We start from the raw sequence: 22,809 nt of genomic DNA, 5'->3' as shown, positions 1-22,809 counted from the left end.
AAGGTAAGGACTAGGTGGCCTTAAGGTTCGTAACACGTTCGATTTTCATACAATCTAGGTTATTCATAGTATCATTTCTTTAAGGTAGCTAAAGGAGGTTCAAGTGCCTCTTCATAAAATATGTCCATATATTAAAAATTATCATTTTAATTTAAGAAAACATGTACAAAGTCTAGCACTATTACATTTTTACAAAAAATAAGTTTTTTTTAAATGTAAAGAGGTTATTATATTAATATCAAAAAGAGATACATCAAAGGTTATATTTTAAGCTAAGCTTTTGCTACTGCATTTCTACACCTCCAAAGTTTAGAGATGGAGTGAGATACATCAAAGGTTATATTTTAAGCTAAGCTTGGGCAGCTTAGAGTGCCAGACTTTATATATTGCTGACTTTATATATTGCTGGGTTCATCCTAGCATTGAGCCAATTAGGGATTGTCCCCTTGTCCCCAATTTAATGTGGTCAGACACACCACATGCCTTGAGAAGGTTGTTGAGTTTCTACCAAGTGGGTTGCACTGCCCTGCGTTCCCACAATGCTTTATTTAATGTGGTCAGTCACAGTCACACCACATGCCCTGAGAAGGTTTGACTTTCTACTAAGTGGGTTGCACTGCCCTGCATTCCCACAATGCATGGTAGGCAAAGTATTAGCAAGCCTCACCTAGACCCCTAATAAAACAGGATTTTAACTTATAGGCTTTAAACCATAAGTGATATGAGGTAAGTGATATGAGGTCTAGTGATATTGGAGTTCTTGATGTGATAAAGTGAAGAAATAGCAATAATAGAAGATAGGTCAAGTGATGCACTAGTGAGAATCGCTAGGATATTGGGAAAATTTTAGGTGATGCATTAATGGAGATGGTAAGTGCTTTCTAATTTAAAGGATGCATTAATGGAGATGGTAAGTGCTTTCTAATTTAAAGGTGATGGTGAGTGAGACTAATGATGAGAGTAGTGTGAAGGAGACTAGGAATAGTTGCAATGTGAACTAGAGAAAATTATAGATGGTTGCAATGTGAATTGATGGGAAATAAGTAATACATCTATAGATTACATGATTAATTAATTAAGATAGTAATTTCTTTTACTAGACAACCTTATCGAATAATTATAATTAAGATAGTAATTACTTTACATGCATTACATGATTTTAGAAAACATTTAACATGACTTTAGAAAACTCAAGTACTTGCTGTACATGCATTACATGTTTTTAGAAAACATTTAACATGATAACATGACTTTAGAAACACATCTTTCACTCATGATTTTAGAAAACATTAAACTCCTCCTCTAATTATATATATAAACACCAAACTAACTTTAAAAACTTGTAATTATATATGAACACGGCCTTTCCTCGTCGTGAAAGAGAGTAAACAAGGTTTTATTGCGAGCTCACTAGACGTGAGTTCGATCATACAAAAGTCTCGTCTCTGTAGGGCAACATCTCCCTTCAATCGCGATGCCCCCAACCTACCACAACAGCAGGTCATCGAGGAGCTCTGCGCCACCAAACAGAACATAAGCACATTCAAAGGGTGGACTTCTTTTCAAAAGACCAGACATGCAACTTACCACCTTCGTTGGTGCGGCCGCCGCAATCACGAGGGCGGAGATCGCACTGCTGCAGAAGGCGGGAGGCCATCTGCCTCGTCGACTCCTGCCGTCTGCCATATCGCTCTCGGCCCTCAACATCGTCCTGCGTCTCAGTGGCTACGTCCTCTTCATCTGCGCTGTATCGCGGCCTCCCGTAAGCCTCCCTGAGTGCACAGCAGCGCTCGTCCCGCGGAATGCGCTGCAGGCTCTGGCAACAGCGATGGCTGGGCCTCGTCCCCCACTGGCCGCGCTCCGCTTGCATGAAGTAGTCGCAATCCCTCAGCTGCTCACGCCAACCACCACACTCCTCTCCACCGCAGCCCCTTCCACCACAGCCCCTTGAGCTGGCGTTGGCGCAGGTGGCCACCAGCAGAACTAGCATCAACAGCCCCACATTCATGATAGCGAGCTTGCAAGCCATAATTGTGTCCGGTCCGACGATCGAAATGTATACGATAGCTAGGTCGATTGTCACAATCAGATACCGCTCTCACCACAGCCCTGAAAAATCCCCTAGCTTACATAGCAAAGGCGTGAGCTGCCTCGCCACAGCCGCAGGTAGGGTGGCGTGCATGCACGCGCATGGACAACCCCTTGTTGTTGTATACACCTTCTATATATGACCGTAAGTTTTGGTGGCATACATGTGTCTTATGCATGCCAGCCTAGTTCACGTTTTATTGCACGCACACAAGAAGAAGAAGACGAAAAATCCATATGATTTATGAGAGCCATCACTCGTCATGAGGCAACAACGCCGCATCTGTCTGAACGCCTCCTCGAGCCCTACACCTCAAAACTCAAAACAAATGTGCACTAAAGTGCATAGATGTGCACCATGGTGCCCTTTCTTGCAGACTTGTGCACCATCATACATACACAAGAGACTAAGAAAATTTCCCGAGTCCCAATACCTCTCCACATGTGTTTTTCTCCAAAAATCCATCATCTTATACCCATCCCATGCACAAGTCTGTGGCATGCCTAGCTAAGCCTACCAGTTGATCTCTCGAGCATCCCTTGACACATCAACTAAACACATAGATTGGTTGCTTGCAGTTCACGTCCTAACCATAGCTAATTCTACGGAGCACCCTTGAGTCATGAGGCTAGTCCAAAACCATGACCATGGTCCTACACCAAAGCAACTATGATGTCCCATACACACTGTGATAAATCCCATGGAATTACTTTTTCATTTCTTTCTAGGAATCTTGGCCGATGGATAAACAAAGCCACTTTGTCTAAGAAGTTAACCTTACTTAACATTTTTGGTAACAAACATGTTGCTCTACAAATGTTTACATATTTGGCCCATATAAATCTCTCTTGACCAAATCCAACTTCCTTTAGATACCTAGACGTTTGGCACATGGGCTATTATGGCATCCAAAAAGGGAAACCACCCACAGATTTATCGGCATTGTTGGAGACCACACACACATTGTTTTACAAATGTTCACATCTTTTGCTAATAGAAATCTCACTCGACTAATTCCAAGTTCCTTCGGACACCTAGATGTCTAGAACAAAGTCTATCATGACATTATTTACTTGGAATTGTTGAAACCACACATATATTTCTCTACAAATGTTGACATCTTTGTCCAATAGAAATATATCTTGACCAAGCCCAACTTCCTTTGGACTCTTGCAGGATGTCTCGCATAAGGGATAAATCATGGCATTCAAAAAGTAATTTCTTCCTTATATCTTGATGTGAGCATGTAGGATGCAAGCCTATACTCTTTAGAAGAGAAATACATACCAAATGGAATATTGGTCCCTCACCTCCCCATCCATAAGTCAATTGGGGCACCCCTTCAACCCGAGCTGAAAAATATCTTTGAAAGGTGAGTCATCTTTATAGAAGAGGCCTTGGATGGAATGGGGGGTTCAATTTCAAATATGTAAGTCTACTACCTTTGATCACTAGGAGGGGTTTTTAAAACAAAGATTTTGGAAAAACATTACAGGAAAATATACTTACATAAGGGGAGTTTAAATGACATTTAAAAAAATTGTAAATTTATAAAAAAGGGATCATTTTATTAAGTCAAAAATTCACAAAAGGGGTATTTTTTAACAGTCTTTGCATGCATATTGTATGCACGTCTTCCTAAAAGTACACCCCCCAAGGGAAGTGTCTAGATTGAATCTCCATGAAGAAACACATCATGTTCACAAAGCCTATTCAACTTAAGGCATCATCAACCACTACATTTGTAGAACACTTTTGTATTGCATTTAAAAGTCAAAGTTGTGCATCAATTATAATAAACATGATTTTTGACCCCTCAAGTGAGATGCATTGCTTAAGAGAAGTGTTGTCTACACACATTGTAAAGTTTTTGCAACGTAGTAACTATATGCAATGTAGGGGTTGTAGGGACATGGTACTTCAAATTCTTGAAGAACTCATCTAATTCCTCCATCAAAACTACAAGTCCATAATCACAAGACCCCCTTCCCTATACATTTCATTAGATTAGATAATAGAAGTAATGCTAATAATAAGGTATGACAAAAGTTTTGCACAAAGCTCGAGAATGACTTCACTTCAATGATAGAAATCACAAGAATGACTTTACTTCAATGATAGAAAGCACAAGAATGACTTCATTTTAGTGACACTAAGCTCTCTCTCTCTCTCTCTCTCTCTCTCTCTCTCTCCCTCTCTCTCTCTCTAATTTCTTGTTCAAAACTATAGCATAAAAATATATCCAACTTGCTAGAATACACAAAGAGAAAGAATATGCACAACACCAAAATGGATTAAATCTTCTCCACTTGCTTGAAAACTCAGGCTTTTAAGCAAGTTTATTTAGATATCTTGTTGTATTATTTGTGAGCCAAAAATATTTTTACACTCCACTTTGGGCCTTGCTCTTAAAAATAGGAAAGTTTAAGCTTTTATGCATGAACCTTACTATAACTTAAAATAAATTGATCCATGTACCTTTGCTAGGGTAAATGAACCATATGAACAAATGTGCTAGGGTAAATGAACCATATGAACAAATTGATCCATGTACCTTTGCTAGGGTAAATGAACCATATGAACAAATGTGCTTTGCTGCTATTTGGCTACAAAATAATGATGGCCATAAATCCAAAATAATAATGGCCATAAATCGCTTATACAAAAATATAATGTCGCATAAATATAATGTCGCCAAAAATGTGCACATGTGTGCAACCCTCATCCAACCACTTGCACTAGCCATGCCACTAATTTTCTATCAAAAACACACACCAAATATTATATCCACTGACTATCTACCCAACATGGTGTGACTAGTACTACATGTTAAGTGATTAACCATGCAAAAAATAATCAAAAAAAATATCCATGATAAATAAAACACATCACAAAAATATCATTTCAATAATTTTCATAATTTCCATTTTCATAGCATGCCTCGGGGTTAAAATGTTACTATCCTCAGTTGATCATGGAGTGCCAAGCTCTACATAGACAACTTTTGCGGCGTGAGGTGGGTCTTCTCAAGTGCTAGCTTGCATTTGTGCGGTTTCCTCTTCCATGAGATGGTAGGTAAGCTACTAAGTTTCCCATGACACGCGAAAGGTGAGTACTCTTCACTTGGTTAGTGTCTTGCTAGAGTGTTATGTATTTGGGCTTTCCAAGACCATAGTAGATAGATTTAGCAAACAAGCATATTTTGTTCCAGGTAAGAAAACATTGACTGCTCCACTTGTTTATTAAAACTGCTTTCACTCATCATGGTTTTCCTAGACTCTTTGTTTATGATAGAGACTCCCCCCTTTTGTAATATTTTTTAGATAGCTTTATTCTACAATAGTAGAATAAATACTCCCTTTTTTGTCATCATTTTTAGATAGCTTTATTTAACTATGGTATCAAAGAAAGATCAAGTTTTGAGTGCTTTTGTACGTCATCGTGCACATGAACTTTTCAATAGTAGATCTCTTTGTGATAGCCCTATAGTAGTCCACATTGTGTAATTCAATTCTTACAGCCAATCGCAGTTTAATTAGCACTCTTGCAAGCACGTCTATAGCCGACAGTAATTACAATTCGAAATAAAACATTACAACTCCGAAACGTTTAGTTACAAGGCATTAATTGATAGCTCAAAAAGTGCTTGTATATACATATAGCACGAAGCTAAGCCACGTCCTGTGGCTTCAAGTACCAAAAATAAGAGGAGTGTATATACAAGAGGCACGAAGCCAAGCCAGTGGCTAAGTACAAAAAAGAGTAGCTAGCACTACTCCTCGCTCCCTTCTGTGCTCCCTTCTCTGCCTCCTTCTTCCTCGTCTTCACCCTCATCTTCTTGTGCAGGGTCCTGTAAACAAGGGACAACATATATCAATGTATGAAAAATCAAATCTTTATTTATAATATTGACATTATTTAATTACTTTCAAATACCTCGGGGGACTCTCCAGTAGCCCGGATATACTGCTCCTCAGTAATCAACCCGTCATTATAGAAGTGCCTCCATGTATCTCCTCTATGATGGTGGCGGTGGTAGGCTATCTCGACAGGAGTAGGGTACCTGCCCACGATATCAAGCTGCAAGATGACACAATTTGCGGAGGGGTTAGTACAAAGAAACAACCTCCTAATAAACTACATAAACAATATAATTTGAGATCGATACTTACAAACTGGGCCTCCCATGATTCAACGCCCCCTTCTCCAAAATGCACGCTTCCATATCGCTCCATTTGGATCCTTTGTGCCTCCACGTGCTTTAGACTGGGTTCCTCCTTCGCTGACTTCATTGCTTTCTTCCACTCACGCTTGTGAGCAGTGTGGGGCGGGCCCCTTGGTGGTTGACCTCCCTGGAGCTTGGCAAGCTCCGCTAGCGCATGCCTCTTAAGCGAAGATCTTTTATTGCTAAGTATCGAAACAATCTTTGACTTGGCCCATTTATCTGTGAACTAAACATTGGGGGGGTTAGGATACCTAGAGCGAACAGCAGCGAGGGTCTCATCAGCTAACCTCTTTGGTTGATCTTTGTAGTGAATAAAGCAATCTCTGTAATTGTTAGCAATTACAGAGCGCATGAAGGCCATGATGTCCTTCCCCCGTGCATCCATCAAGATGCCTCATGTCTTAGTGATGTCATAGTAGATCGTACCATCACCCAGAGGCACGTCTTGATCATGTGAATCATTATCGTCCCCACCACCACCCCTCCCAAAGCACTGTGCCATGCATCCCCCACCGCTCTCCCTGCTACTACGCCTGCTACTGTGTCATGTCGAGCTACTACGCTGGCCACCTGTAGCTGCTGGAGAACCAAGTCTTGACGGCACGGGAGTACGTCGACGACTCTGCGCGAAGCAGAAGGGCCTCCTGACGGCATGGGGGAAGGGACATAGGTCGGCATGGGGGAAGGGTCTCGGCTATGTAGCCGGCTGGGCTGTGTTGACTCCACTGGGGTAATCTCAAAAGGTGTGGGGTTGGGGTGGTTTGGAGTCTGTACTGCCAACTCCTAGGGGGTGTTTAGAGTACCCGTCATGTAGTCGTATAACTCCGCAGGACTGGGAAGGTGTCCCAAAAGGTTATATAAGTCCCGAAAGATGGATTCCCGAGGATCAGGTGAGCCTGAAGCGCTTCCTGGCCACATGATGAACTGGAAAAAAGAAAAAAAAGAAGATTACTGATGAACTGAGAAGAGAAAAAGAAGAGAAAAAGATAGAAAAAGAGAGAAGGAAAGAGAGTAGAAAAGGCATGCACAGCGGGGATAAAAGAGTGGAGAAAGGAGAGGAAAAGAGAGGAGAAAAAGAGGGGATAAAAGAGAGAAAAAGAGAGAAGAATAGAAGAAAAAAGAGGGAGATATGGGAGAGAAAAAGAGAGGAGAATAGAGGAAAAGAGAGGAGAGAAAAAGAGAGGAGAAAAAAAGAGAGAAAAAGAGAGGAGATAAGAGAGAGAAAGAGAGACGAAAAGAGAAGGAAAGAGAGGATAAAAGAGAGAAGGAAAAAGAGAGGAAAATATAGAGTGCAATCTTTTTTATGGTTGAATCAATTTTGTGAATTTTCTACTCTTCCATAATCTATCCTAGAATAAGATTCCGGTTGCAGTGGTATCAGAGCTTGGACTAGGAGATTTGTGGAGAAGGTAAGACAGGGCTTCATCTCCTCAAAAATCAAGAAAGTGCAGGAATTTATCCATTGGACAGAAGGGTGCTTTGTAGGTCTTTACCCAAAGGTCGAAAAATTCAAAACTAGATCTACTCACAAACCCACTCACCACCCTACAAAACCATACTTCTCTATCAAAAAGTGGTTTTTCTAAATACTCAGAGAAATCAAAATCTGACCGCATGGATGAAATCCCCATAGCCACAAACCTCACATGATTTCTCAGAAATCAAAAAGCTTCAAGCACTAGGAAATCTATAATGGACGGAGCATGTTTATCTGTGGAAAAGACATTAAAAAAATTCACAAAACTCATGAGGAAATAGACACAACGCGGGTAGCCTGCCGGCGCAAATCGACGTTTGGTTTTGATTTTAAAAAAATTTACAAAGGCTTAATCCTCCATAAGCCTAATCAATCCTTAATCCAATCATACTTTTCCCAAGCCCCATGCAAGTCACATCACCTTTTTGAACTTTTACTCCTCCTATTTTCAAATTTGAAGAGAAATTCAAAAAGGTTTCCTATTTTGAAATTTTTGGGTGCAGAAAAGTGATTTACAGGTTTTAAAAAGACTTAAAAATTATCTAGAAAAGGCCAGAAAATTCTAAAATCATTTTTGAAAAATTCTAAAAAATTTTAAAAAATATTACAGAGATTGGGCAAGGTTTACAGGACTATTTCAGTAGGTTTCAAAGTGCAAAAAATTATTTCATCAACAATTCGACTAGCCCAAGTCTCGTAAATCACGCGGAATCGCTCGGGATTTATTTGAAGCGACGAGGATTCAATTTAGTCATTGAACAACGTCTTTGTTCAGCTTCAACCAAGATCAAATTGTGGGAGAAAAACAAGATAAGTACTTACATTTGCTTTATTTATTTACATCAAATAAAATAAAAATTTATTTATCTACATCACTTGCACAAGCACTATGGCAGATTTTCCTATCTCGCCCCCGGGGAGTCCACCTTACAGACCTGTAGGTGTAGCACGTGCGTTCAACAGGAGGGGATCCAATTTCAAATTGACCTACAGTTTTAAAAAGAAAGGAGGGGGCTTATTATTCCACCGGGAGAAACTAAAATAAGGGATGTTTTTATTCAAAATATTTCAGAATTAGCTATTGTTGTAGTGGTAACGTTTCTTTTTATTTAGCTATAGGTGGAGCGTTCAAATCCTCCCTTTTCGCACTCCTTAGATCGTCACGCTCCGAGCACGCTCCTTAATTTTTTGTTTCAAAGCTAGGAGAAAAAGCCCGCGCATCTCTCTCTCTCTCTCTCTCTCTCTCTCTCTCTCTCTCGCTCTTGTGCAGACGATTGCAGCTCTTTTCTATTTCCTATGTAGATGATTGGAGCTCCCAAAGGAGGGCATAAGCGTCACAAGCAAGCTAGGAAAAGGTTCCTTCTTTGTCAAATGCAAGTTCTCACACAGGGTAAGATACATCTCCTTTGTTTTATTTTATTTTCTCCTCCCCTCATACCCACTCACAACAGTGCTTTAATTTCTCTCTCTCTCTCTCTCTCTCTCTCTCTCTCTCTCTCACACACACACACAGCCAAACATAAGTCAGGGTCTTCCTATGCTGCTCCCATGAATTTGAGTAGGTTTAGACTTAGGTGATGTGTTTTACTTTGAGCTGGTAAGAGAAAGTGACTTCCAAGGTTTGTAGGAAGTCTGGTGCCTCCATTTAGTGTTTCAGTGAGCAGAAAGAACGTGCTGTAGGAGCTTAAAGGGTAGTTTAGCTCTACTACTTTTTCGCAGTCAACGTCTTCAAATGAGCCAAGAGGGTGTTATTCACAGAGACCTTATCTTTTGGTTCTCAAACTTCTACAGGGTGGGAGTTGCTTAGAATTTCTAAAACTCTCATATCAATATTATTTCCATCAAAGCTCTTCTACAAGTGAATAGGCATGTGCCTTTAAAGTGTCCATAGCCCCCCTTTTCTCAACATGGGAAGACCCAATATAGAGGCATGAAAATACTTAGGTGGCAATCGCTCATGGAATGTGCAGCCAATCCACATGTGGCATAGTATTGGCCCACCAATGCCTTTGGTATTGGGTCTTCAGGTTTTCCCCCGAATTGATATGTTTTCTCCTTTTATATATATATATATCCATCCCCAGTGTATTCTTATTTGTGTGATGCATTCACATATTGGAAAACCTCATGAAATCCATAAGAAATTCCCCTGCATTATCAAAACTTAGGGGTGGACAATGCCTGCACATTTACCCTAGCGGTCAATTCTCTATGTGATTAACATGTCTTGCAAGAATCAATGGTACTAACCTTTTGTTTTGAAAGAAAATCTAAAAAAACTAGATTCCGGTAGGCAACATTGATCATGAAGTGGTATTCAAAGAGTGAAATAAATAATTGAAGCTAAGAAAAAGTGAGGAAGAAGAACGCTTTTTGTTTGTTTGTGTGATTGAAAGAATTGAACCAATAACAATGATTAAGGAATAATTACATGGTGTTAATCAAATGTATGCAGACAATGAGAACATGTTTATTTAGAAAATTCAATGATCTTTTGTACTACACTAAAATTGGGACTTCGCACTATTTTTTTTCCCTTTGTAGTAGTATGTCGTTGGTGTGCCACTGAGATTATTTAGCCAAAAGTCAATGATATTGTCTTGAATTGTGTTATGAATTTGGCTTCCAGTGTACCACAATGCAGGTTTTGCATATAAAATGTTGACTTTCCATCTGTGTGTTTATCCAGTAGTCTTTGGGCTTCTATCCTTGTTATTGTGGGAGAGACTTATAGCATTTGTTGCTAAGATTTTGTTAATCAAGTGTTTTGTCAAACCTATAGATGAATCAAGTTTTTTTATTAGTATTTTGATTGTGTTACCGCATACTGACTAATGTGTACATAAATGAGTGATCTTACTGGCCATGTGCCATGATTTTTCTTTCTCCATGTTCCAAATTTCCACTGCTCTAAGATTCATCCGTGAAGCTGTGCAAGTCTTGATACGAGCCCATGCGTAGATAGAGTCTTCATGCTTCCTTCTTGCTACATTTGCGAGTCTCATCTGTGGAGCATCTGTGTAGAATGTAAGAGTACTTATGTTGTCTCTATCTCCATTCCATTCCTATGAGATTCATCCACGAAGTTGGGCGAGTCTTGACACGAGTGCCATCCATAAATAGAGTGTTCAAGCTTCCTTCTTGCTACATTTGCAAGCCTCATCTGTGTAGAATATAAGAAGTACTTATGTTGTCTCTATCCCTTATTGGTTGTCTCTGAGTCCTATTGAGCTAGACATGCTTTGCTCTTAAAATTGGTTGAAGAGAGAGAGAGAGAGAGAGAGAGAGAGAGAGAGAGAGAGAGAGAGAGAGAGTTGTGCAGTGAGCATACGAGCTATGTACAAGTGTTTATGTTTGTGTGTATATGTGTGTGTGTGTGTATATGAGCATACGAGCTATGTACAAGTGTTTATGTTTGTGTGTATGTGCGTGTGTGTATGTGTATGTGAGAGAGACAAAATTGTGCATGTGCACCACGTACATATGCATGAGTTTGTGTGTGTGTATAAGAGAGAGGGTGTGTGTGACAGAGAGGCCGTATTCGAAAAGAAGACACCAAGTTTTAGTGTTTTGATGTGAGAGAGAGAGAGGGGCAAAGATAGGGAGGCATTTGTGTGAGTGGTATGAAAGATGAGAGATACAGTGTGCATGTTTGTTGATCAATTAGTGATTACTTTCATTTCTCTACAGGTAAAAAAAGTTTCCAACGGGATCCCATCTATGTTGGCAAGTCACTAAATCAATGACTATGCAGCCTCTTCTTTGTCCTTTCTTTTACTTTGCATTTCTCATTGATTTACCAAGTACATAAGCTCATTAATTTATGTATGTATTGATATTTATTCTCGTAGCTTGATTCTCTTATTGCGCAGGCTGATTAATGCTTTTTATTTACAAGCTTTGGAACTACAAGCTGAGATAACTTTCTTATTTCAAGTTTCACGACTAGTCGCTAAGAAGGTGAGTGTGCTTTGGAGTTCTTTATGATGTTTATGGTTTCTTTGATATGATTAAGAGAAAAGAATTTTCACATTGCTTAAGCATCCATATTATTGAGCCTTTGATTGAATAATTTACTTCTGCACATTTACTTTTCTATTTGTATGCATGTTTTGTTATGTACATTCGTGTAATATTTTTTCTTGTATGCTTATTTTGAATAGAGAGCTCATAGAGAGTTGATCATTGATGGCATCTAAGGCTCGTATCAAGGTGCTCGATCATGGGAGTAGTGAGAAGAAGCTGTTGGGTTATGTTAGAGTGATGGGAGATTGCTTTTATAGTGCTATACGCAAAGAGATCATGCAAGATGGCATTATAAGTGAAGCATTCGAGTTTGTTCTTGAAGATGAAGAAGATGATGAAGTTTGCATATTGAATGCATTACAAGAAGAGCGTTGGCAAGTTGAGAACAATAAAAGTGTTGGCATAAAAAGGATATCAGCTGCGGTCGATGGTGGTGGGCCCTCGAAGCGTGTTTGTAGAAGCTCGAATGTTGCAATAGAAGCTAGTGATATGGATGCAAGGGGAGAGGGTGATGAAACGAGGGAAGAGGGTGATAAAAGGATATATAATCTTGAAGGTGGGAAAGTCAACATGCTCAAGAGTGTTTTCGTATCAAAAGTAGCTCTCGACCTTTGGGAGCTCCAATGTGAGAAGACTCGCAAGAAGTTGAGTGAGAGAAAGCCACCAAGAGATGATAAGTTTCAACTTATCACGGAAGATGTCAATGACCATCCTTTGATTCGAGTGTGGTGCAACGAATGTGGAAGTGCTTATGGATCGGGAGTGATTGGTGGCAAGCAATCAGCATACTCATGCTTGTCAAACTTCATGAGATTTCACATTCTAGATGGTCAAGCACATCAAAAACGATACCTATCCAACCGAGGGTTGAAGTTTGATGCATTTCCTACTCATGGTACTCGTGGAAGTAGTACAAAAGGCAACGAGGATGATTATGATCATGCAGTGACGATCTTGGCGGCTATCGAGGAGATGACTAAGTTCAATAGCACTCATGAACGTAAGCATCAACTTCTTGCTTCGTGCTTTACAATTAAACCATTCTCTCCTTTTATGACAGATTCATGCAAGACAGAATTTTCAGCCCCTTGTTTTGGTTCTTATTTTAAGGGCTTTTGCCTATGCATATCAGATTTAATTTCAGCTAATTTTTTACACTCTTTTTGTCCTCGTGTAGGGGCTGATTTTCAGCTGATTGAAGCAACCTTGCATGATTACAAAGATAAAAATGTTGTCAGAGTGGTGTGTAAGTATGATGGAAAGTGGTTGCACCTATGCCCTCGAGGTTCAGATTTGCATACCATCCTAACAGAACATATCAACGCAAAATCTCACATCAATGCATGGAGCAAGACCACACCAAATCAAGCATCTCCCCTCTTGACAGGAGCTAGTGGGCGGCCTAAAAAGCATTTTGAAAAGGATCCACGTCAACAAACTTTGGGTGCATTCCTCACATCAACCATGCGTACGGAGGCTTCCGTCCCCACAGGTGATTCAAGCTTGCCTTCATCAAGTCTAAATCTGTTGTGCTGGGGCTTATGGCAATGTACACTTGATGTTAATGGTAGTTCGGTTTATATAAAACCTCTTCTACAAGACCTAAAGATGGGAAAAGAGTGGTTTTGTGAGCCGCATACAAAAGCTACTTTGTATGATGGAAAAAAAGAATACACGATAGATGGGTGCTTTAGGCATGTGTGTTGTCTTCGTATCGTGAGAATTGGAATGCCCTTTGAAAGTTTCACATGCGAGTATTGCAAGAAAATTCCAACTTACAATGATTTTCGCATGAGGGTGTATCGAGAGAGTATTGCAATTGAGAAGAGGGGAGAGAGACAAACAGGTCAAGGAAGGCGATTGGATTTCCTTTCCGGTGAGGAGCTAAAAAGTGTCGCAGTTGAGACAAAGAAAAACATGCGAGAGGTAGGGAGAAAGGTATGGTGGTTGAAGGCAAAGATTGTGGTGCTTTCAGTGAGAATCAGGTCCTTAAAAGAAGCAAACTATGAAGCTATTAATAGGAGGGATGTGCGGCGTTTTTGCAATAACATTATTGAGGCTCACAAGCAAGGAAAGTTTGGAGGCAAGCCAGCTATATGGGATTTTCTTCAAGACATTGCAAATAATGCATTAAGATCCAAAAAGGGGCAAAGATTTACAGAATCCACAAAGACCATTTTTGAGGTTGCAAAGCTATGGGGCGGGCCGTGCTTACATGATTTCCTGAGTGTAAACATTGGAGGGCCATCCATGTCAACCACAAGGAGGCACGGAAGAAAGGCAACTCAATTTCAATTGGGGGAGCATGAGTATATTGTTGATGCGATCGGTAAAATATACAAAGATGCGAAGTTCAAACATGGAATAGCATCACGGGTGCCATTCATTATTGCTGAAGATGAAACGACCATCAAGCGCCGCATCAGGTAAAAGCTGGGTTGATTTTCTCTCTCTTTGTTTTAGTGTCAAATCTGAAAAAGACGTTAAAATGGAGCTTCATGGTTATGTAGGTAGAACGCAAATGATGACACTTTGATTGGGTTTTGTGGAAGAAAGGGAGAGGATCATGAATGCTCCTCAAATGATGCTATCATCGTTGGCGATGGAGCTCAAGGATATGATACCATAGTGGATGCCTTCCAAAACCACGTGGTGGGGCACTATGCAAGACTCCTCATTGTCAACCCTCTTCAAGAGAGTCTTCCGCGGTTGGCTATAGTTGTGCATTGCACTTGTAACCGCTTTGATAGTGATTTCATCATAACTCAATGGACTCTTGTGGAGCAAATGTGGAATGCAAAGTGGAAGGACAGCCTAGGGCCAATAATTGGACATGCTTCAGATGGTGATAGTAGACGTCGCAAGCTTATGCTTGAAGACTACCTAAAAAAGAGTGATAGACAATTTGACATCAAATGGGGTGGATGGAAGCTCAAAGGGAGAATGGTAGGAGGCGAGGTGTATGGGTTGCATGATCAAGATTTTGTGCATTGTGGAAAGAAGCTTGTGAGCCCTCTTGATAGTCCTACTCGGCAACTAGCAATTGGGCAAGTATGGATTACGCTCAATCATGTTGCTATGGTGTATAATACCTTCTCTGTTGATCAACACAAGTTACGAGAAGGGGATATACAACGAAATGATCGTCAGAACTGGAGAGCGGCCCAAATGATTGTCCCTAGACAAGTACAAAAATGTATGAGGGAAATGCAAAAGAAAGAGAGGAGCATGCACGGGACTGGGACATATTTGCAGGTTGTTGCTGATTACATAGACATTTTTTTATCTCCACATTTAGACTTGGGAGAGCGTGTGGTGCTTGCTACTAAAGTGGTCTTCTTCTTCAAGTTGTGGAGATTATGGATTCATCACCATCCTACATACACTCTCAAGAAAAACTTCATCAGCAAAGAGGCGTACACAGATATCCAGCTTTCTTGTCATTTTGTGGTTCTACTTATAAATATGTTCCGAGAATTTTACCCAAGTCTCAAGTGCCCTTTACATCTCACAGGATCTGATGCAGCAGAGATCTATTTCAGCAAGATCGGAGGTATGGTTGGGCAAGAAAGAGCATTTGATTTTGGAGATATTTTGCATTGTGTTGGAAGTCTAAACAAGATTGCTGTGCATGAATGTAACTCAAATGGGGTGACTTTTTCAAGGGCACATAAGAAACAGGAACACATATGGAAGGAGTTGAACAAGCGTGAAGGCGTTTTGGAAATAGATCTTGGGAACTATGAGAGTGTCTCCTCTGATGAAAAGGTAATAGATGCATTAAAAGAGGGATTAAAGCAGGCACAAGATCTTTGTGAGTCATTGGGCCTCAAACCTAGCACAATTGAAGGCCTTAAATGGTGGACAGAGCCTTGGATAGATACAAAATCAATGTGGTCAAGGATAGATGCTGAGATGGGTGCGGCAGATGAACATGATGACTTTGTGGAGCCTTGCGGCGAAGACGGGCCCATTGGTGAGGGCAGCGATGGAGATGACGAGATTATCGCTTTGAGTGAGATTCGACATGAGGTGGATGGGATACTAGACGAGGCAAGTAGTGAGGCCGGGAAGAAGACTATCTCACCCGTGGTGGAGGTTGATAAGAAATTCATCTTCAAGTCTACATTGGTGAGTCAACTCAATGGAAACTCAACACTGTCAAAGGATAGGTTGACTAGGGTAAGACAAGGAGTGTATTTCAACAACGAAACAAAGTCAACATTAAGAAGTAATGGGAATTTCTTTGGAATAGGGTCAGATTGTGCGGTTTACTTCCATGATGAAACACATGAAGAAGGAGGCACAATTTCAAAGAGAATTGGAAAAGACACAACGTTGAAGAAGATGCAAACTCTTCATAGCACTTGGTACCTTGGAAGAGTCCAGAAGATGCGAAAGAAGGTGGGTGGCAAATATGTAGATTACAAGCGGGGTTTTGACTTGGTAGATCACCCACAAGGGGTGGAGGTTCAACTCGGTTGGTATCAAAAGGTGAAAGGGCGCCAGACATACTCTTATAATGTGACAGACTTAAACATGATTGGTATTGAGTCGGTTATCGCATTGGCACATTTAACATACAATGAAGCTAGTGATAGATATGTACTAGATCAAAATGACTACCGGCTTTTTAACGATTTTGTGAAGTCTGCTGATTAGTTGTTCATATACTTCATGTAAGTGTGGAACTATCTCGGGAACTATTTGGTTGTTTATTTGTCATGTTATAACACTTGTGGCCTCATTTGTTTTGTTGTCATCTACTTACAGGCAACACATCCTCCACCTTGGAGAGAGGCAGGGAGTTGAGTGACATGGGCTGAATTTTTGCAAGGCTGCAGTTTTTTTGGACCAGATTCCAAGCCTTTGTGGCTACGACTTATGCATGCTCATGCTTTTTGCACCCATACTACATCCACCTATATACGAAGACTATGTACGAACTCGCTATATGCGAATGTAGTATGCAGGAAGACAAATGCTAGCAAGAGTATCCGGATGACAAGTAATTTCCAGCCATTGTCTCTTCCTGGAAGAATGGTTTTGATCAAAAACATTATGCAAGATGTAATCATAATTATTGTAATCAACTCAATTTTCAAAAATTCAAAAATGTCTTCTTTTGTCTCTCTTGTCATGGATAACCTACAAGTCTTTTGGTTATGATCTACTTGCAGGCAACACATCCTCGATCTTGTAGAGAGGCTGGGAGTTGAATGACATGGGCTGAATTTTTGCAAGGTTGAAGTTTTTTTGGTCGAGATTCCAAGACTTGGTGGCTACAACTTATGCAAAGACTACGTATGAACTCGCTATATGCAAGTGTAGTATGCAGGAAGACCAATGCTACATCCGCCTGTATACGGAGACTATGTACGAACTCGCCATATGCAAGTGTAGTATGCAGGAGGACAAACGCTAGCAAGATCTTCTGAAGAACATGTAATTTCGAGCCATTGTCTTTTCCTCAAAAGAATGGTCTTGATCAGAGACATTATGCAAGATGTAATCATAATTATTGTAATGAGCTCTATTTTCAAAAATTCAAAAATGTCATCTTTTGTCGGTCTCTTGTCATGGATAACCTACAAGTTTTTGCATGCATACCACCTCTGTCGTAATCTTTGCTGCTTAATTGCTTTTTGGCATGTGCATGAATTTCTAGTTTTATCTAAAACTTTGTGTGAGGACAATGTTGTGTTTTCTATGTTGGGGCTTGGGTGTCGATTGCCTATGCCGAGCCATCTTTGGTGACATGTCAGCAAAGACGACATGCACATTGGAGCAGAGTCTTGCTAGCTCTAGACACTTGGGATGACTAGCCATCTTCGGTCACAAGTATGCTAGCTGTGGTGCTCTTTCAAAGGCACAAGACATGCTTGACAAGCTCCATTCTCAGGATGTATCAGTTTTTTCCATAAAATCTGGATACTTAGATGGTCTGAGATACGTCGGTAAATCAGCAGCGACTCCCGTTTTAGGAAAGTCAACAGCAATGGAGCAAAATCTTGCAAGCTCTAGACACTTGGGATGATACTCATCTTTGGTGACATGTCAGCAAAGACGACATGCAGATTGGAATGACAAGCCATCTTCGGTGACATGTCAGCAAAGAGGACATGCACATTGGAGCAGAGTCTTGCTAGTTCTAGACACTTGGGATGACGAGCCAACTTCGGTGACATGTATGCCAGTTGTGGTGCTCTTTCAAAGGCACGAGACATGCTTGATAAGCTCCATTCTTAGGATGTAACAGATACTTAGATGGTCTGAGATACATTGGTAAATCAGCAGCGACTCTCATTTTAGGAAAGTCAACAGCAATGGAGCAGAGTCCTGCTAGCTCTAGATATTTGGGATGACCAGCCATCTTCGGTGACGTGTACTCGATAAGCTCCGTTCTCGGGATGTTGTCTCCTGGAGTGCACTTTGGAGATATGGTCAAGTTAAGCAAGAACGGAACTGCTTTGAACGCATCTTTCTGTGATGATGTGTATATCTGCATCTGAAATGCCTGTGTGGCTATTGGAGCTGCAAACAAGGGGACATAAACCCATTGCTCATGGACATGTATGCCAAGTGTGGTACTCTTTCAAAGGCATGATATCTCTTCTTAGGGAGATATCTCTTGGAATGCACTAATGTTGGATACGCAGCCGTACCCAACATGCAGCCGTACGCTGCATGAGAGGGTCAAGATAAGCAAACTCTAAACTTTTTGGAATGCACGTAACATGAGGGCATTCTTTGAAATGCAATGACCTATGCAAGATACCAAAGTCTTATCAATTTTTCCTATGACGTAGTCCATAATACCAATCTTTACGTTTTGAAGATCTTAAATCTACAGGATGGAGGAGAAAAATGTATAAGCTTAAAATTTTAAAAAAACAAGAGGGTTATAATAATATACCACAAAAGTAACAGGAGGTATGCATAAAATAGGGAAAAAGAGGTTACAGAGGGGTTTTAAAATATGCCTTTGAACGCATGTGATACACGTGATTTTTTAAGGTGGACCCCCCGAGATCTCGCCATCAATTCAAGAGCAACTCCTTTCTTTACAACATCAAATTGTAGAAGAGAGAGAGAAGTGTATTGAATTGGAGAGACAGCTCACGAGTCGTAGATGCAAGCGTGCCTCTTCACTATCTTTTGATGACGAAGATGACACTATCCAAAGGGCTGTAAATGCTACATTGCAAGCACAAAGGTCCAAAAAGAATCCAAGATTAGTCGGAAAGCTTTCACATTTCAAAATTATGACGGAAAGAAGGATACTAGGGTCATTCTAGCTTGGCTTAGTCAACTAGATGACTATTTTTCAGGAGAAAATTTTTCAGAGAGTGATAAAATTAAATGTGCAGTCAATCATTTGGTAGACAACGTAGCTTTATGGTGGAGTGTAATAAAGCAAGGTCGTGACAAGCCAGATTCCTGGAAAAGATTTCAACGGCTGGTTAAAAAGCACTTTTTACCCTCACAATTCAAGTCTAAAGTTAGGCACCAATGGGACACTTTGCATCAAATTGAAAAGGAAACTATGTCACAGTATGTAGAAAAGTTCTGGAATACTTTATTACAAGTGCAGGTTGTAGAGAGAGTCAGCGAGAAGGACCAAAAGAGGAAATTCATTTCGGGCCTTAGATCTACCATTAGGGCCGATGTGAATATGTTTCGACCTCATTCACTATCTACTGCAATATGTTTGGCAACTAATTCCGAATGCAAAAATGGTTTTCCTAAAGAGATTAAAGCACATGAGGGTACTTCTTCTAAACCATTTACTAAATCTTTTTATGCTCCAAAGAAGATGTATAAACCAGGTTATGACAAAGGCAAGGACGAGGTTAAGGGCAACATGAGTACCAATAAGAAAGTCAATGGTGGAAAATCGAAGGCACCTCTTATCAAATGTTTCAAGTGCCACAAAGAAGGACACATAGCCCCGAATTGTCCGGAGCGTACCAAGAGTTTGACACCAGCAGAGCAGCAGCCGCTCGAGTCAATATGATTGAAGAAGATGACCATGAAGAAGAATCATTCAAGCAAGAGGGTAATTCCGATCCAGACTACTCAGAACAAGAAGGTAAACCTCATGTTCATTCTTTGCTTAAAATAAAAGGAACAATAAATGGATATGAAGAAGTTATTTTGCATGATGATGGTAGTACACATGATTTCATTTATGAAAAGGCACTTACAGCATTAAATCTTCATTCTTCACCTACGCACTATAAAGTCAAAGCAGCATTTACTGGAACAAAGTATAATTGCATGCAAGAGGTGAAAGGTTCGGATTTATGCATCAAGCCTTTAACAGAAAAGAGGGATTTCTTAGTTGCATCTTTACAAGGGGTAGATATAATTTTGGGTATGCCTTGGAGACACATGTACAACCCTATTATAGACTATGACACTCATAGCATTTATCTAAGGAAGGACAATGAAAATATTTTCCTCCAATGTCTAGTCAAAGGAGAAATGAGTCCTTTGTTGAGTCACACTCAAGTAAAGAGAGCTCTAAGTAAAGAGAGCTCTAAATGAGTCCTTTGTTGAGTCACACTCAAGTAAAGAGAGCTCTAAGTAAAGAGAGCTCTAAATGAGTCCTTTGTTGAGTCACACTCAAGTAAAGAGAGCTCTAAGAAAAAGAGAGAAGACTTATATGGTATGGGTTAAGCAGCTTGATGCTGCGTTTGACACATCCAAAAGTCCAAAGTTTGATCTTTTTATCTCCAAATTTAGTGACTGTTTTATGGAAGATCTACCTCCAGGATTACCTAAGTATAGGCCTGAGGATCATAGTATTGAATTATTGCCTGGAAATTCTCCGCCTTGTAAAGATCCCTATAGAGTCAACAATTTAGAGCAAAAAGAAATCCAAAACCAAATCGAAGACTTGCTAGAGAGAGGCCTTATTCGACCTAGTAGTTCACCTTTTGGAGCTCCAATCCTTCTTGTTAAGAAGAAGAACGGAACTTTCCGAATGTGTGTAGACTACCGTGCATTGAATAAGATTACTGTCAAAAACAGATATCCTATTCCTAGGGTAGATGATCTTCTTGACAAGCTTAGAGGATCAAAGGTCTTTAGCAAGATTGACCTAAAGTCTTGGTATCATCAAGTTCACATGACTAAATCTGACATTTTCAAGACAGCTTTTAGAACACAAACTGGTCATTATGAGTTTTTGGTTATGCCATTTGGTTTGACTCTAGCTACTTTCAGCCATATGATGAATCGTATATTCCTTAAGTTTCAAAGTTTTGTTATAGTGTTCTTTGATGACATTCTTGTTTTCAGCAAGGATCGACAAGAGCATGAACAACACTTGGAACAAGTGTTCAACCTTTTGAGAGAAAATGAATTGTATGTCAATCCTGAAAAGAGTTCTTTCTTTCAAAAAGAGATTGAATACTTAGGTCATATAGTATCGGCTGAAGGGATTCGTGTAGATCCTAAGAAAATTGAGTGTATAGCTTCTTGGCCTAAGCCTAGGAACATACATGACCTTAGATCTTTTCTTGACCTATGTAGTTATTATAGGAAGTTCGTCAAGAATTTTGCTTATATTGCTCATCCTTTGACTAAACTCCTTAAGAAAGCTACAAATTTTAATTAAACTGAAAAGCAAGATAAATCTTTTGCAACACTGAAGGATGTTTTAACACAAGCACCAGTTCTAACACTATCTGATTTTCAAAGACCATTCTTTATAGTAGTGAACTGATGCTAGTGGCAAAGGATTTGGAGCTGTTCTTATGCAAGACAACCATCCTATTGCTTATCAGAGTAGAAAGCTTAAGCCTGCAGAGCAAAATTATAGCACATATGACAAGGAATTAGCAGCAGTAGTGCATGCTTTGAAAATCTGGAAGCATTACTTAATGGGTTCTGAATTTCTTATCAAGACGGATCAACAAAGCATTAGGCATTTGCTTTCGCAACCCCTTATTTCAGATAGGCACATCAAATGGGCATCTTTCATTCAAAGTTTCCAACCTATGATTGAATACCAACCTGGAAAAGAAAATGTTGTTGCCGATGCTTTGAGTCGAAGACCAAATATTATCAACATTTCCATTATTGAAAGTGAACCATTTGTACTTATGAAAGGAACTTATGAAGTTGATCCAGATTTTTCTGAAATATGGATCAAATTGCGTGAAAACAATTGGACACCTCAAGGAAGTTATTCTCATAATGATGGCTATCTTTTCTTTGAGAAAAGATTGTGTGTTACTAAACCTTATAGACAACTTGTCTTGGAAGAGATGCACCAACCACCATTTGTGGGACATAGAGGAGTTTCCGCAACACTTCAAGTAGTTTCTCGAGAATTCTTTTGGCCTCATTTGAAGAATGATGTAGTTAAATTTGTAGCTGAATGTAACATTTTCCAAGCAATTAAAAGCTACAAAGGTAAAGCTTTAGGATTGCTTATGCCTCTACCCATTCCTGATAGACCATGGGAACAAGTGTCTATGGACTTCATTACTGGTTTTGCTACTACTTCGAGTCATCATGACATGATTTGGACAATAGTGGACAGGTTTAGTAAGCAAGCCTATTTCATTCCATGTAAAAAGACACTAACTTCTCAGCAAGCCGCGAACATATTTGTCAAGCAAATATTTGTTCATCATGGACTACCCAAAGTGATAGTTTCTGATAGAGATTCTAAATTTTGTAGTCACTTTTGGGTTGCTCTTTTCTCAAACTTAGGCACTAAGTTAGATTTTTCCACGGCTTTCCATCCGGAATCGAATGGACAGACCGAAGTCACAAATAGCACTATCCTAGATATGCTTAGAGCCTATGTTTCCCAGCAACCTAGTGCATGGGATAAGTACATACACCTACTCCAATTTGCTTATAATAATACTCCTTATTCTGCTACTACTGGTCGAGCACCATTTGAGATTATCTATGGTAGAGCTTTGCCTATTCCGGCTACTAGACTCTCCCATAAGATTGAAGCTGCCAACC

The 22,809-nt window shown here is 40.0% G+C and overlaps 1 protein-coding gene across 2 annotated transcripts; it reads left to right on the top strand.

Annotated features, from left to right (window-relative positions):
* The first annotated feature begins 11,649 nt into the window (after positions 1-11,649).
* On the top strand, positions 11,650-17,153 carry LOC147614152 (uncharacterized). Of its 2 annotated transcripts, none has more exons than XR_015263020.1 (3): positions 11,650-11,751; positions 16,591-16,825; positions 16,998-17,153. XR_015263020.1 is itself a non-coding variant. In XM_086780412.1 (3 exons), exons 1-2 carry the CDS (start codon positions 12,388-12,390, stop codon positions 16,641-16,643), a joined length of 975 nt encoding a protein of 324 aa, XP_086636538.1. In that variant the 5' UTR covers positions 12,344-12,387; the 3' UTR covers positions 16,644-16,825; positions 16,998-17,153. The 2 variants fall into 2 exon arrangements, 1 of the variants encoding a protein (XP_086636538.1); XM_086780412.1 differs by lacking the exon at positions 11,650-11,751 and adding an exon at positions 12,344-13,309.
* Positions 17,154-22,809: the final 5,656 nt, after the last annotated feature.

This window comes from Cibotium barometz, chromosome 42 (genome assembly GCF_041138505.1).
Source record: "Cibotium barometz isolate CiBa-2024 chromosome 42, ASM4113850v1, whole genome shotgun sequence".
NCBI classification, from domain to species: domain Eukaryota; kingdom Viridiplantae; phylum Streptophyta; class Polypodiopsida; order Cyatheales; family Cibotiaceae; genus Cibotium; species Cibotium barometz.
Note: the sequence above shows the minus strand (reverse complement) of the source record. Positions and strands in the feature narration are given on the sequence as shown.

What these genes read in the sequence shown, in the direction of transcription:
- LOC147614152 (XM_086780412.1), top strand. Translation starts at nt 12,388, where the DNA reads ATGCTCAAGAGTGTTTTCGTATCAAAAGTAGCTCTCGACCTTTGGGAG. An exon ending in GGAGGCTTCCGTCCCCACAG is followed by an intron (nt 13,310 to 16,590) that starts GTGATTCAAGCT and finishes ATCTACTTACAG; the next exon opens with GCAACACATCCTCCACCTTG.